Source organism: Monopterus albus, unplaced genomic scaffold (assembly GCF_001952655.1).
Source record: "Monopterus albus unplaced genomic scaffold, M_albus_1.0 scaffold247.1, whole genome shotgun sequence".
Classification (NCBI taxonomy): domain Eukaryota; kingdom Metazoa; phylum Chordata; class Actinopteri; order Synbranchiformes; family Synbranchidae; genus Monopterus; species Monopterus albus.
In genome coordinates this window covers 11,552-25,672 of record NW_018128127.1, presented here as the reverse complement: position 1 = coordinate 25,672, position 14,121 = coordinate 11,552, and the positions used below count along the sequence as shown (strand labels likewise).

At 40.3% G+C, this 14,121-nt stretch overlaps 3 protein-coding genes across 3 annotated transcripts in view; all 3 read right to left on the bottom strand.

Annotated features, from left to right (window-relative positions):
- med28 (mediator complex subunit 28) overlaps positions 1-872 on the bottom strand; it is a 3,865-nt gene extending 2,993 nt beyond the window's left edge. The window contains exon 1 of the mRNA XM_020620779.1: positions 613-872. Within this exon, the coding sequence (XP_020476435.1) occupies positions 613-771 (159 nt within the window). The 5' untranslated portion in view covers positions 772-872. The remainder of the gene's footprint in view (positions 1-612) is intronic.
- A 1,154-nt stretch (positions 873-2,026) lies between these two features.
- Positions 2,027-7,803, bottom strand: lap3 (leucine aminopeptidase 3). The gene is given in 14 exon segments (XM_020620781.1): positions 2,027-2,326; positions 2,448-2,560; positions 2,647-2,678; positions 2,681-2,695; positions 3,629-3,731; positions 3,844-3,932; positions 4,170-4,294; positions 4,454-4,612; positions 5,550-5,714; positions 5,859-6,018; positions 6,097-6,202; positions 6,287-6,341; positions 7,387-7,502; positions 7,585-7,803. Coding segments are annotated over 14 exon segments (1,524 nt in total). The 5' UTR covers positions 7,684-7,803; the 3' UTR covers positions 2,027-2,139.
- A 3,144-nt stretch (positions 7,804-10,947) lies between these two features.
- Positions 10,948-13,790, bottom strand: clrn2 (clarin 2). The gene is made up of 3 exons (XM_020620753.1): positions 12,881-13,790; positions 11,554-11,733; positions 10,948-11,322 (listed from the first exon to the last, which is right to left on the bottom strand). Exons 1-3 carry the CDS (start codon positions 13,131-13,133, stop codon positions 11,054-11,056), a joined length of 702 nt encoding a protein of 233 aa, XP_020476409.1. The 5' UTR covers positions 13,134-13,790; the 3' UTR covers positions 10,948-11,053.
- Positions 13,791-14,121: the final 331 nt, after the last annotated feature.

The window sequence follows — 14,121 nt, the reverse complement described above, 5'->3', positions numbered from 1 at the left end:
AAAATAAAAAATCACTTTTATTGATTTCACTTTGTGCATGTGGGCAGTTTCATTACTGAAACAGCTGTCACAAAGTTGGAAAGACAGTTTCTAAAATATGGGAAAATAAGTGACTTAGTTCAAACTGTTAAAACAGACCTGGATCACCACTAAGTACAACTAAATGGACAGTCAGTGTGTGATTCCTGTTGTGCAAGAAAGAGCTGCAGCCATGTTATTAAGGTTAGCATTTATTTGTGTTGTGTTTGCACACAATTGACAATTACGAATGTAATGTGTGTGAGAGGCAGCGCCTAAGTTGGTTTAGGCAGGGGAGATAGCGGCTACTTGGTGTCTCAGAGGCTGGAAAGGAGAATAAGAATGTTTGGCTCCGTAAATGAAAAGCCTCAGACATTAGGCTAATTAGGCACGCTGAGAACAGTTTTGGCATCAACGATAAGATGCAAAGCATAGTTATCTGAGTGTACTTTACTCAGTAAAGTTGTTGCGAAATAAGCTAGGTGTTTAATACCCCTCCGAGAGACGCTGCAGTAACAAGCTAGCTACACCTTAAAATTAGCGAACATGAGTTAGCACACGCAGCTAACGTAAAAGAGCACAGCAGCCTCCTACCTCAAAGGAAGCCTCCAGTTCATCGACTAGTGTGCTGTTTCCCTGGGCTCTGGCGGCAGTACCGGGAAAGCCCAGTTGACCGGGTCCAGTAGGACCCCCGACAGGATGCGGACCAGGCGGCTGCTGGCCAGCAAACATCCCACTCATGGACGACGCCATCTTCCTCTGAGTGTTTGTTGTCTAATCTGTCCGCACATGCGCACACGAATTACGGGGTATAAATATGACTGTTTCTCATTTGGGCTAGACCATTTACTTTCGATTTGAGGCATTTTATGGTTACAGCAGCGGGCGAAGATTTTTGCATCCATCCCCTGACTTATACTTTTCAATAACATTTTCTCTGAGTTGCTTGGAGTGTTCCTTTGTCTTCATGGTGTAATGCAAGCCAGGAATACTGATTATCCAGTGACTGAACCTTTCACACACAGGTGTCTTTATATTACAATCACCTGAGACACATTCACTGCACTCAGGTGATCCCCATTTCACTAATTGTGAGACTACTAATACCAACTGTCTGAACTTCTGTTGAATTAGGTCAGTCATTTTAAAAGGGGGTGAATATTTATTATGCAATCACTTATTTCCCATTACATATTTCTATTTGACATTACTTTGTAGAAACCCATTTTCACTTTGACATTAGTTTTTGTAATTTATTTTGCCAAGAAAGCCAAACTATATACCATGATTGATTTATAAAATCTATAAAACATCCAAGGGGGTGTACACACTCACAGCATGAGATTTATAAAGAAATGGTTTTTCCCATCTGACCTCATCCCCCCATTCATCACGCCTCAGGTAACACAACCGGCAAGCCATGTCTTGTTATCTAACATCAGGGTTTTGAAATTTTCTCGTGGCAGAAAGGGAACAAAATCCAGGTTCCAAAATCTATTGCAGGGGCTTCTCATAAGACTGGAGGTTGTTAATAACCATGGCTTTTCAATTATGTGTTCAACAATTACATATACTGTAAATGCAGTCATGTCAGATGCACATGTTCACGCACAATTACTGTGTAGTTAAGACAGAGGTTTTCAGCTGAAATCACAACCGTGAAGGGAAGAAAATGTGTAATAGACTCAGGTTTAAAAAACTGGACTGATACATTTGTTGTATGTAAACATCAAGTTGCCAACATATTGTTTCACAAAATACTTCATCAGTTCTTCCAAGGAAATCATACTGTGTATGTGCATGGACTCTGACCCTCTGGGGGTGACTGTGGTTCAGTGGGTAGAATGGTCGTCTCCCATCTGGAGAGTTGGAGGTTTGAATCTCGGTGCCTGCAGTCCACATGTCGAAGTGTCCCTGGGCAAGACACTGAACCCCCCCGTTGGTTAAATCCATTGGTTGAGTTGGCACTGCAGATGGCTGCCTCAGTTCTATATCGGAAACAAATTCCTTGTGTGTGACATACTTGGCCAAATAAAGGTGATTATTATTATTATTATTATTATGGGTCTCTGTGGAAATATTCCTGTTGAATCCTGCTGGAAGCTGGTCTGAGTCCATCTCTCAACCATGGTGGGCCAGCCCAGCAGCCAACTCCACAAGGGTACGTGTTGGTCTTCCAGACATGCCTTTTCTCATGTAGGGAATTTCATCTTTATTACTCATCACACCAGCGATGTCCAGATGAGCCCAGTGAGGAGCTGTGACAAATTCTTTCAGGAATGCAGCTGCTGTGCAAGCACCACCAGAACTAGAAAGAAATGAACAGATACACTAGTCAGACGCAGGTAAATAAAGCGCTAGCTAGACTCCTCTGCTACTCTGAGGCATCTAACTGGAGCCGCAGGCACTCACTTAGTGTAGACACGTACCGACTGTGCTTGCCGACGTTGTTGAGGTCAGCCAGCTGGCTGTCAGTCACCTGTCTGGTGTAGTGCTGGAACAGAGGCATGCGCCATACTCTGTCACCTGTCACAACACTAGCCTACAACACACAGACGTATGTCATTTGTCAACATGGGAATCAGAGACTAATACACTGCGCACATGCTCGCTGTGCATGCACAGTACCTTGTGCAGCTGGTTCCAGAGCCAGTCAGAGTAGCTACATCCATTGCACCTTGAATACAAAAGAAAAGAAGCTGCATTTTAATATTTATTAATCATAACTGAATTTAATCATGCAAAAATATGAACAGAAGATAAATCTCACACTGATAGTTCATTTCAGTTGGTACATACTAACACTTGTCATGATCTGGTCCATGACATGTCCACACTGACTTATTACCCACAAACCATGAACTGTAAACATTAAATCATATATGGCGTGATGCGTGACTCTGTGTTTGGACAGTTGTATTCTTGCATCACCAGTACTATGTGGATCCATATGGGGAAACCAAATTCCACCGAGTTACAGCAAATGATGCAGCACTTTACTGCATCTTATGTGTTAATTTATCTCTGGAGCCACAGTGAGCTCACAAAGAAACCACTAATTATTAGCATGAACTGCCCAGAAGGCAACTGGACCTTAGATTTTATGAATAATGACCAGCAAGTAGCATCTCGTATACTAGCACATATATGTTTCACTCTCTTTTTTTATGGGAAACTGGCAAAAATACACAGATTAGGGCACAAACATCGGTTTTCACCACTTGTCCCTGTCTGACTGACCAAGGAAAATGCTCACATGGTGACGTGCATATGTGTTACCATGGTTATCAAATTATCTTGTGTAAATAGACTGTATAGCTTATATAAAATTGTTTCCTTGAGAGTTTATAATCAAGAGAAGGATTTAATAGTAATTTAGCATTTAAATATATGGTAAAATTATATATACTCTTACAAAGTCCAGTGGTTTGTCTGTTTTGTTTTCACACCACAAAAACTAACCACACCAGAGTTTGAATGAAACCAGACTGAAACCCAGATTTCCAAGTGTTTTTCACCTTGTTGTTTGGAAGACAAAAACAAGACATAATCATCAAATCTTTTTTGTCACCAATGTCACTTTGTTCATAAATTATTTTGGAAATCCCACCTGTTAGTGTAGCAACATTTACAATGGCTCTGGGGTTGAAGGTTTGTCCATAACAGAGTGCGTCAGCAAGGATCAGCCTACCCTCTGCATCTGTATTATCAACCTGGATGTGGAGAGAACAGTGATATCTATTCATCAGTACACCCTCATAGAAATTTGAAAACTCACTCGGATCACGGTTTCCAGCTTTCCCGTGTCGTCATGGATACACCCACCTGGATTGTTTTTCCATTTCTGGCTATTACAACGTCACCTGGTTTAGTGGCCTTTCCACTGGGCATGTTCTCACACAGAGGAGCCAGACCTGGTTGAATGATACGAAGCAAGGACAGACAGGCTAATATTCACTTGAACATTTACAATAAGTACTTTTTCTATTGATAGGTGTCAAAAAAGTCCAAATGACATCCCCCTGTGATTCAGAGATGTAAACACATTAAAAACAACTTGATAGCTCACACTTTATTTAGGCATTCTCTATTCATTAAGTGATATAGAAACCTATGGTGCTGGAGGTCTTTTTATTAGCCATGAAACTCACCGATAATGTTGACTGGCAATTTCAGAGCTGCTGCTGTGACAATAGATGCACACACAGTAGCGGCACCTCCCATGTCAGCTCTCATTGCATCCATAGAAGAAGACGGCTTCAGAGAAATACCACCGCTGCCGGCAAACAGAGAGAGGAAAGGCAGTGAACCAAAAAACACATTAATATAAGGACCTCATTGTTCTTGGAGGATGAGTTGTGTGGTCCATTGGATATCATTCTGACCACAGGAGTGTGATGGTGAGAGTGAGCTCTAGTGTGTTATTTCCATTTACCTGTCAAAGGTGATGCCCTTCCCCACTAAGAGCAGCGGGGCCTGCGTGCTATCAGGTGAACCGTTGTAATGGACCTCCAGAAAGACAGAGGGTTCCTCTGAACCTTTAGAAACACTGAGAAACGCTCCCATCTGCTGCTCCTCTATCCAGGCCTGGGATCTGCATAAAGACACGAGTTATTACACTAATCCTCTTTCACTTCATCCACACTCCAAACTGTCAGCTTAAATGACATGCATAGCAATGACTCAGACCTTAAAGAACCAAATATTCCAGCTTAGCCCTTAACTTGAGTTTAACAGAAATGTTCAAATGTTAGAGCAGATCCCAACTGAAAATATATTTCCTGAGTATTAAACCTTACATCACATCATATTGCTGCTACCATCATACTTGTGACTACCTAAATAACATAGTTTTGAGTCATTTCTCTTAATGCAACAAGTGATCATTTCTTTAAGATCGAATAATCAAGCACTATAATGTGAGGAAAAGGTAGAAAGAAAAAACCCTGTCAGTTTCTTTCCTAAAATTGCCTGTTTTGTCCAAGCAGACATTCAAAACCCAATGACATTCAGTTTACCCTGAAAGTAAACAGAGAAAAGCAGCAAATCTTCACAACTGAGAAGCTAGAACTCAAGAATGTTGAAAAACTACTTGAATGATGAAGTGATAATCAAAACAGCAGCTGATTAATCAGCTCTACATGCAGACTGACAGTTTCCAGCCCAATAAATGCTCAAAACTTTCAAAAATACTATAAAGTAGGAAAGGTTTGATTTTATAGTTGATATTATACAGTATACATAAAAGCAAAAATCTGTTATTTTCTTTCTAAATGAGCCTAAACAATTTTCCCACAGCATGCAAAGTATCCAGTATCTGTCCAAGGCAGCTGGATTTACATGTCCCAGAATGCCTTGCAAATCCAATGAGTAAAAAATATAGATGTCTAAAATGTCCTTCAACAATGCAACAAATTCAAATACTGTACACATACAAAGACAGATCACTTATAAAAGGTCAGTGTAAATGTCTCTGACTAGTCTCTAAAGTAATGTCAGTGGTGAATCGGGATAATGAATGATGCACAAACCTCTTGTTTATTCTGACTCGTTCGGCATGTGGTGCTAGTTTCTCTTCGATGGCATTGGCAAAAGCAGTAGGAGTGATGAAATTAGCTGGAGCTTCCATGAGTAGTCGTGCCAGGTTCTGGCCTTCTGCATACATGACTCCTTTCTCCCAGCCAATCAAGTCAGTACTAAGAACAATGCAATAGAGACACAGATGCAGTCACATGATACTGCATTGATCCTAATGTGTCAAAAGTGTGCCCAATTTCAGTTTCCTTTTATTAGTCTTCTCTTCTCAAATAAAAGAACTTTCCTCACACTTGTCAGTCTACCTGCCATGAAGTTGTGCTGCTACTCTGGTCGTCTTCTTGGATTTCAGCTGGTCATACTGAAACAAACCCAGAAGGGCACCTTCTGCTGCTGACTGGGCATCACCACAGCCGTCCACCTCCACATGGTTCACCTCTAAGTCCTGAAGCAACCGGCAGCCAGCTGGACATGCACAGAAAAATAAATGGATATCAAACAACTCCAACAATAGCCAGTAGTAATACTAGCAGCGTCCCTTACCCGACACTGCCTCTCTGATGTTCTCCTTGCTGGTGTCCCAGTTCTCTGCCCCACATACTCCTGTTGTTTTTTTACCCAGCCCGACTACAGCTACACATGAGAAGTCCTGAGAAGACACGGAATAGATATAATTACTGTGAAAGTGTCAAGACATGGGCTTTCTCAACCTTAAGTCTCACTTGTTTTTTACCTTGTGGATTCCATAAAACATTCTGCTTTTGCCTTTCTTGAGTGCAGGTCCAGAGCTGGGGAATGCAAAACAGGAGTTTATTCAATAAACAGAATGGACATAATATATAGATAAATGATTTTCTCATATCCATTAGGGATGCACTACTATATTTTGCTTGTTTTGTATTACAGTTACCAGTGCTCTTTACCCTTTTCAATTTAAGATTAGGCTCATTCATGGTCATTCTTTGTGGGCCTGTGAAAATTTTATGTGCGTATTGTTTCAGAGCATTTATTACAGATTTTTCCCAAATGCTGCCACAAGATAATCAGATCCCTCTGCATTCACAAATTTGTCAATATGTAAACTTTCTCTCAATGCAATGTGTTTTTGAATCTGCAACTACAGACCTGGATGAACTCACTGATACTGTGACATCATACATCAGCTTTTGTGAGGACGTGTGTGTGTGTGTGTGTGTGTGCGCCCACCAAGACCTTCTGCACACACATACAACAACAACAACCAGCCCTGGCTCACAGTAAAACTCAAGGAGCTTCATCATGCCAAAGAGGAGGCCTACAGAAGTGGGGACAGGATCCTGTACAGGCAGGCCAGGAACATAGTGACAGGGGAGATCAGAGTAGCAAAGAGGAGCTACTCTGAAAAGCAGAAAAACCAGTATTCACCCAGTGACCCCTCATCTGTGTGGAGAAGCCTGAAAAACATCACTAGCTCTGCTGATCAGCTAGGTGACAATGGGGGGCCACCTAAGTGGCCAACTCACTTAGGTGATCTTCTGACCCCGCACTCCCTAAATAGCAAATACCAACTTTTCCCCTCCAACAGGTGTTTTAGAGTCACTCAGTCTGAATGGAATAGGCTGAAAAACTGATAATACAACTGAAAAATGATGATAAAGCACCATCATATTTATTGTATATTCTGATTCTGATCAGCATGCTAACAACAGTGCTGTACTGCATGTAGAGGATTTATTGCTAGGCTGTTACAATCATAAACATAATAAAAAAGATCAGTGCACAAGTTTTGTCACCCAACTAAACCAGTCCTTTGTACAACTGTGCACTGTCAGTTTACAGACAGTAGAAACTCACATTTTCAGGAGTTCAGAGAGTTTTCCAGACAGACTTAGGTCAAAACCTGTGGCTGCCTCTGTCAGATGAGGACCGCCCTCCTCTCCCTCCTTCTCATACACTCCCAGCACCAAACCCTGCAGAGACACATGCACACAGCAGGATTTTAACCACATACAAGCAAGCAAACACTCAGCTAATGTTAAACAAACTACTCACTTTTCTGTCGCTCAGGTGAGTCTGTGAGGCAGAAAACGACCTGCAGTGATTTGCCCGCACCGCCGCCTGCACAGCTCTCCTTACAAGAAACATTGTCATCTACTAAACAAATAGACCCAAAACGGTTCATTCAAATGCTCAAAGGTCATAAACATGTGCAAAAACCACCCGAGGGAAGTTAGCGTCACTATTTTCATACGTCATAGACAAGCGACAAAACTAGTCTTTATCGCCCCCTGGCGATATCAATGGGAAGCTGCAGGGAGATTTGAGTCAGCAGCTAGTGTGACAAATGGTAGAGGCACAGTCACAGTTGTACAACAGCACTGTAATAAATCCCCTTTATGAAGGTAATATGCTTATGTTTAGATAGATAGATAGATAGATAGATAGATAGATAGATAGATAGATAGATAGATAGATAGATAGATAGATAGATAGATAGATAGATTATTGTCATTGTACAAAAAATATACAATGAAATTTAGATGCACTTCAGGGTACCAATATATAAATACAGTAAAACAACACTCACTTGGTGCCAGCATATACACTTTAGTGAGTAGTTACACTTAAAAAACATCAATAAATATTACCTAAAAGAAAATCAACAAATATTACACAATAAAACAATATTTGTTTTTTGTTCATACTGTGTTAGACGTTGATTAAACTTGACACTTTTTTGTTTTTGCTGTTATATAAAAATATGTGATCCTGTTATTTCATATATTCTCACTGACATACATGGTCTGAACAAAATAATACAAACACCTATCAGTGGAGAACACAATTCACCAGCAGCACAAACTAACTACATCCTTATAAATGATCATAAAAGTGAATCAATAACTCTTAGGCTTCACCCTCATGAAGGGATTACTATTGCATTATACTGCATTAGTTTTAGCTAGGTGTATCTAATAAACAGGTGCTGGAGTGTAGGCTATTTCATCAGTTTGCAATATCAGTTGATAATCTGGAACACAAAATCTGATCCATGTGCTGTTCTTATATAAGGAGTTAGAGCCCACAGACTGTTTAAATGTTAATGTATGCATTGTGTCATATCAAGCATCAAAATGAGAACCACAGATGGGTTCTTCTACTCTTCACATAGAGTAAGCTATTTAAATGTTATACTTCCAATTCCTTTGTGTTCTGTTTCTCAAGACACTAAAACCAAGCATGTGTATTGTTATGATGGGAGGCAAAGGTTTTACCACTGCATCTACCAAGGTCTTTTTCCACTGCATCACAGATTTATAAGAAAATCCTCAGTGAGCCAAGGCCTAATATAGGGACAGAAAATATTATATTACTTTAGAGAAAAATTAAGATAATGAAGACTACAAAATAAAACACCAACAAAAATTAAATGTGTAATAACAATATTGCTTTAATTCATGTCTGCAAATATTGGTTTGTCACAAGTCAGATAGTTTCATAAACAAAAACAATGACAAGAAAAGAGGACTCTTACATATTTCTGAAATCATGCAGCCTACTCAGTACATGAAATTATAACAATCTAATACATGGCTTAACAGCCCTTTATTTGTAGCCAAAGTGATTTTTTGCTAACTTGTTCAGATGTGAGGGCCATTTTATGACCAATTTAAATTGAAAGAAAGATATTTTTTGCTTATATTTAAGTTTCTTTCTGTTTATGGAAGCTCAGATACATTTAGTACTTACACTCACAAATGAAATACATTGCATGCTTTTTCCATACTTTCTCCAGGGATTCAAAGATATTTACTGTAAAAAAAAACTGACTTTAACTTTGTCAAAATGGGACTTCCAGGTAAATCAGATACTTAAGCCTTTATTCTATGAAACATAAAGCGACTGAAAAACAGATCTGTTAATGACATTTCATACATATAACGAAAACATGATGATGTACTTACATATTGCAGCTATAGACAAAATATATACAGCACAGGATGCCCAGAGTTCAGCAGTCACATTTGAACTGCAGGAGCCTTTGCTTTCATATATCAAGGCTACTCAGTACAATCAATCTTAATTCCTCCAGAACTGCAATTAACCAACAAAACAGAAGGCCAATAAGAAGCCTGCAGACCTGTCATTTGTGTTCCAGCTTGTTCTGTGATTCATCTGTGATCACAACCATTACCACAAGGGACAAACTTGTCACTGTGATTTAATGCTGGGTGTAATGTGGCAGCACAGCCACCAACAGGTCAAAAATCTGACACGTCCACAGTCCGTCATGATGAACAACTCATAGCGTTTGTCTGTGTCTCTTTGAAAATTTCCAGTGTGTCTTGTCAAACAACAAACTCGCCACTGTTTAATCCACAGAAGAAGGTTTGTAGTCCAGGTCCTAGCAGGATGTGGTAGCATCTTCTTTGATGCACAGTCTTTATGTCTTCATGCTTTTTTCCTTTGTCTGTTGGACTACTCGTGATATTATAAAACTTAATACGTTTGTACTCTTATCATCCTATTTAGAGGTCTGGGACTAGATGGTGTTGTATCTTGGACAAATTAGAGGCCTCTAACAGCAAACCTGTAATACTGGGCAGTGTAAAAACTGATGTGGTTTGATGGTGCATTTATTCTGTATATATAGTGTAAAAATGAATACTTTTGCTGTGTTTCTATAAATCCATACTCATCAGTAGTACCATTTGTACAAATTTTATTAAACATTTGCTTGGGAAAATGCACCACTCAATCTTGAGACCCACTTTCAACATCAGAAGGACTCTGGGTCTACATGTAATTTCAAGAGTCTCAATTTTTCAGTTTTATTGTTGTTATTTTCTTAGTAGTTTACCACAGAGTATATCTGGGACCAGGTAGTAATTCAGCATAAAGAAGCTGGACAAATTAAAGACAGAGTGAGAGGACCTGGAGGTTGATAAGGGGCGAACAGCTTATTTTAGTACCGGGGCCCCCAAACAGGTTAGGCTGGCCATGAGTCAAGGCTGTGAGCAAACCATTTTACAGTCAATACTTTGATCCTTTAAAACATTTTCAATGACAAAGAAACATTTATTAAGACTGAATATGATTTGTCAAATTAGAATTTACATAGAAAATAATGTAATGTGCCTAAATGAACTTGCAAAGCAAAGGGGCACTGGCACATGTTGGTTATCTCTGCTCTTCGTAAGTCAGCCTGTTTCACACCAGGAGCCAACCTTCAATGATCATTTGGGGGCGACTGTGGTTCAGTGTGTAGAGCAGTCATCTCCCAGAGTGTCAGAGGTTTGAATCTCAGTGCCTGCAGTCCACATGTCCAAGTGTCCCTGGGCAAGACAAGGAACCCCCAAGTTGCCCCCGATGGTTAGAGCCATCGGTTGAGTTGGCGCTGCAGATAGCTGCCTTGCTTCTGTAGTGGAAACAAATTCCTTGTGTGTAACATACTTCCCCAAATAAAGGTGATTATTATTACTATTAACTAGAAGCGCTAACATGTTCCCTGTTCAGTCCTTCAGTACAGCAGGTCCAGAGAGGAGATGGTGGGTTCTTCGGGTTTCTTGATCTCTGGTTTGGGCAGCTTGATTCGGCTCATTGCAACCACTCCACTGACAGCAAAGTGAGTCACAATGCTACCTACACCCAGCCAAAAAGACAAGTCCAGGCTGTCATCCAGTACTACAAGGACAAAGAGATTCTCTTCGTAGTTTGCCACCCGCTCGGTCAGATTGTGGTGCCTCACTGCTGCCAGGAAGCACAGAACACCCAGGGCACCAAAAAAAGCTGGAAACAGAGGAGAGAAGTCCGGGAGGTTTGAGGTACAGGCTACTCAAAAGCACCAGGACACTCGAGTAAAAATAAAAAAGGGTAATGGAAACTGAATAAGAAGAAATATAAAAAGACTGAATGAAAGAAACCAAGGTTCAAGGGAGAGAGTGTAAATTATGAAGTATATGAAACATTAAAGAGAGATAAATGAGGGAAGAGAAAGTGTAACAAACCTTCCTCACATACCAGCAATGAAGTTCCACAGATAAAGTCCTTTGTGCCCTTTGATGCTCTGGTATGGAACCTTGCGTGCATTGTAAATACAAAAAGAGAGACTGACCAGAGCAAAGCCAACGGCCACCAACAGGAAGAGGATCACCATCACGTGAAGGCCACCGTTCAACGTCAGCACGAGATGTGGGAAGACTGGACAGTCAGAGAAACAAACAGAAACACATCATCAGCTCTGCTGGCTGGTTTGTATAAAACTGAAAAGCACAGTCAGTGGCAAACAATTGAATGTTATTGTTGGCAGAATCCAGAAATAGAGTATGTGTACTGGGAAGGAGAAGGTGAAGGTTGTAGATGTGAAAATGTACATAAATGAAGACAATGTGTGGATGCAGCATGTCTCCACCTGAACAGCGCTTGTATGTGTGTGGCACTGGCATGAAGAAAGATGTCCTCAGTTGCAAAAGATTCATGCAGAATTTGAACAAATCTCACATTATTTTAATTCATTATTTACAAGCACAGACAAAAGAGTCAGTTAATTACATATGGCTGAAAGTGCTGGAACACGAGATTGTGGTTTAATGATTTGACTTATATACTGAATCATATCATAGTTAATATGTTGTGATATATAAGTCAGTATGTCTGAATGCTTGCTGTACAGTGGTAGCACCAAGATGTCTTTAGACAACATTCTCTGATGCTTTCCAATTTGTATTATTCAGCTTGTCATGTTAAGGATATAATTGCACCCTAAGGAACAGTTGTGTCTTATTAACATAAAGATTTTCCTTAAGGTTGGAAAAATATTTTTACTGTTTGACGGTACTCTTCAGTGCTGTACATGCATGTTTCCATTTAATTAAATATGAATGTACCATTTCAAATTTTGGATGACTCATGCATCATTTTATACAAATGTTGCAAATTCAGCCTAGATGTGCTTGGCAATTTGGAAACTGTGAGTTCAGGTCTTGGTTTGATCTTAAAAGATGCAGGCTAATCTTGATGGAGTGATATTCTTTATTCTGCTTTACTGATTACTTCAGTTCTCCAAGAGATGACAGTATGTAATCTCCATATGAATATTAGATGTTATATGAATAATTTCTGGTGATTTATGACAAAGACATTAGTGTGAACCTCTGTTGATAATGGGGATTTAAATTAACAGCAGATAATTCCATTTTAAAAAAATATCCCACAGGTTCCTCAGGTTACTCATATTTGTCTACATTTTCCAATGATAGCATCATATTTTGAACACGGGATCTCCAGGGGAGACTGGGTGCAGGTCGTAAAGGGATTAGCAGGCTGGGGGTCTTGTGTTTTATCTTACTGTATATTTTGGAGTACCTCGTTCCCAGCCCGCACCTCTTGCTCTTTCCTCCCTCAAACAAACCGTAGTAAATATCTCCGACGAACTGATCCAGCTCCGGGTTGGACGCGTTCACTATCTCCGCCCCAGTTTTACACAGGATCCTTCCGGTGACCCACCGCTCAGTGGACAAGGCCACGACCAAGAGGGCCACCGAGCCGACACAGAGCACCGAGGCCACCGAGAACGTTATCCGTTTCCACAGAGAAGGCATCTTACGAGCCCATGATGCCCCGAGAGAAGTAACACGACGCCGGGCAGCGACCGCGGAGCGCACTCGGTGATCACCATGAGTTTATCCTATAGTGTGAAAAGTAAAAATAAATCATAATCCAACAAAAACAGCAGGCGTTGTAGTAGCTTGTTGAAATGTTGCTTACACTGACGCATGAGTCACCAGGGAGGAGAAAGAGACTCTATGGCGGACAAAGAGATCCGTTACCGAGAGAAACTCTATCCCTGTCCTGTGCGCCTGCTTTCTGCTTCGCAGACTGTTCACTCCTCTTTATTCAGGAGATGGATTAACCTCTGCAACCTGGCCTTTGGAGCTACAACTGTAAAACCATGTAGGAGATAATTGTGTCAGAATGACAAATATGATCCACTACAGCACACACTAAAGGTCAGGTTCAAGCATTAACCACAGAGGGGCCAATGAGTTTGGCATATTTAGACTTTATGTCATAAATCTCCCATCTTGTTCCTTGCATCCTTCACTTATTCATTTAGCTTATAACGGTTTACTTAAGCACTGTGAGTAAATTTGAGGTAGGCTACTTGTGTTGAATAATTCCATTTTAGCCTACAGTACTTTACTGCTCCACTACATTATTTATAGATAACCCCAAAGGTTTCCATTATTCCCAGAATGTGCAATAGCCTACAGCTAATAAAACACATAGGCTACTGTACATAAAGTAAAAATGTAGGCTACAAAGATCCCTACACAAAGGCTAACATAGTTGCAATAAGTCTGCACTCCTGCTGCTGGAATAAAAAACTAAAAGGCACTAAAAGCAGATTTTGACACAGGGCCCAGCCGCAAGCATTTCAAGATTAGGGAACAATGGAGCCACCATGTGTATAGTTATGTGCTTTACTAGTAAGCCTACACATTGCCAATTTTGCAATTAATCAAAACAGAATACCACAAACTAAACGATCGGTTAATTTGATTATACTATTAAGCAAATTTCACATAT

Coding starts and splice junctions, on each gene's coding strand:
- clrn2 (XM_020620753.1), bottom strand. CDS start 13,133: ATGCCTTCTCTGTGGAAACGGATAACGTTCTCGGTGGCCTCGGTGCTC. Junction 11,734..12,880: donor GAGGTACTCCAAAATATACA/GTAAGATAAAAC, acceptor CTGACTGTCCAG/TCTTCCCACATCTCGTGCTG. Junction 11,323..11,553: donor TCTGTGGAACTTCATTGCTG/GTATGTGAGGAA, acceptor CTCTGTTTCCAG/CTTTTTTTGGTGCCCTGGGT.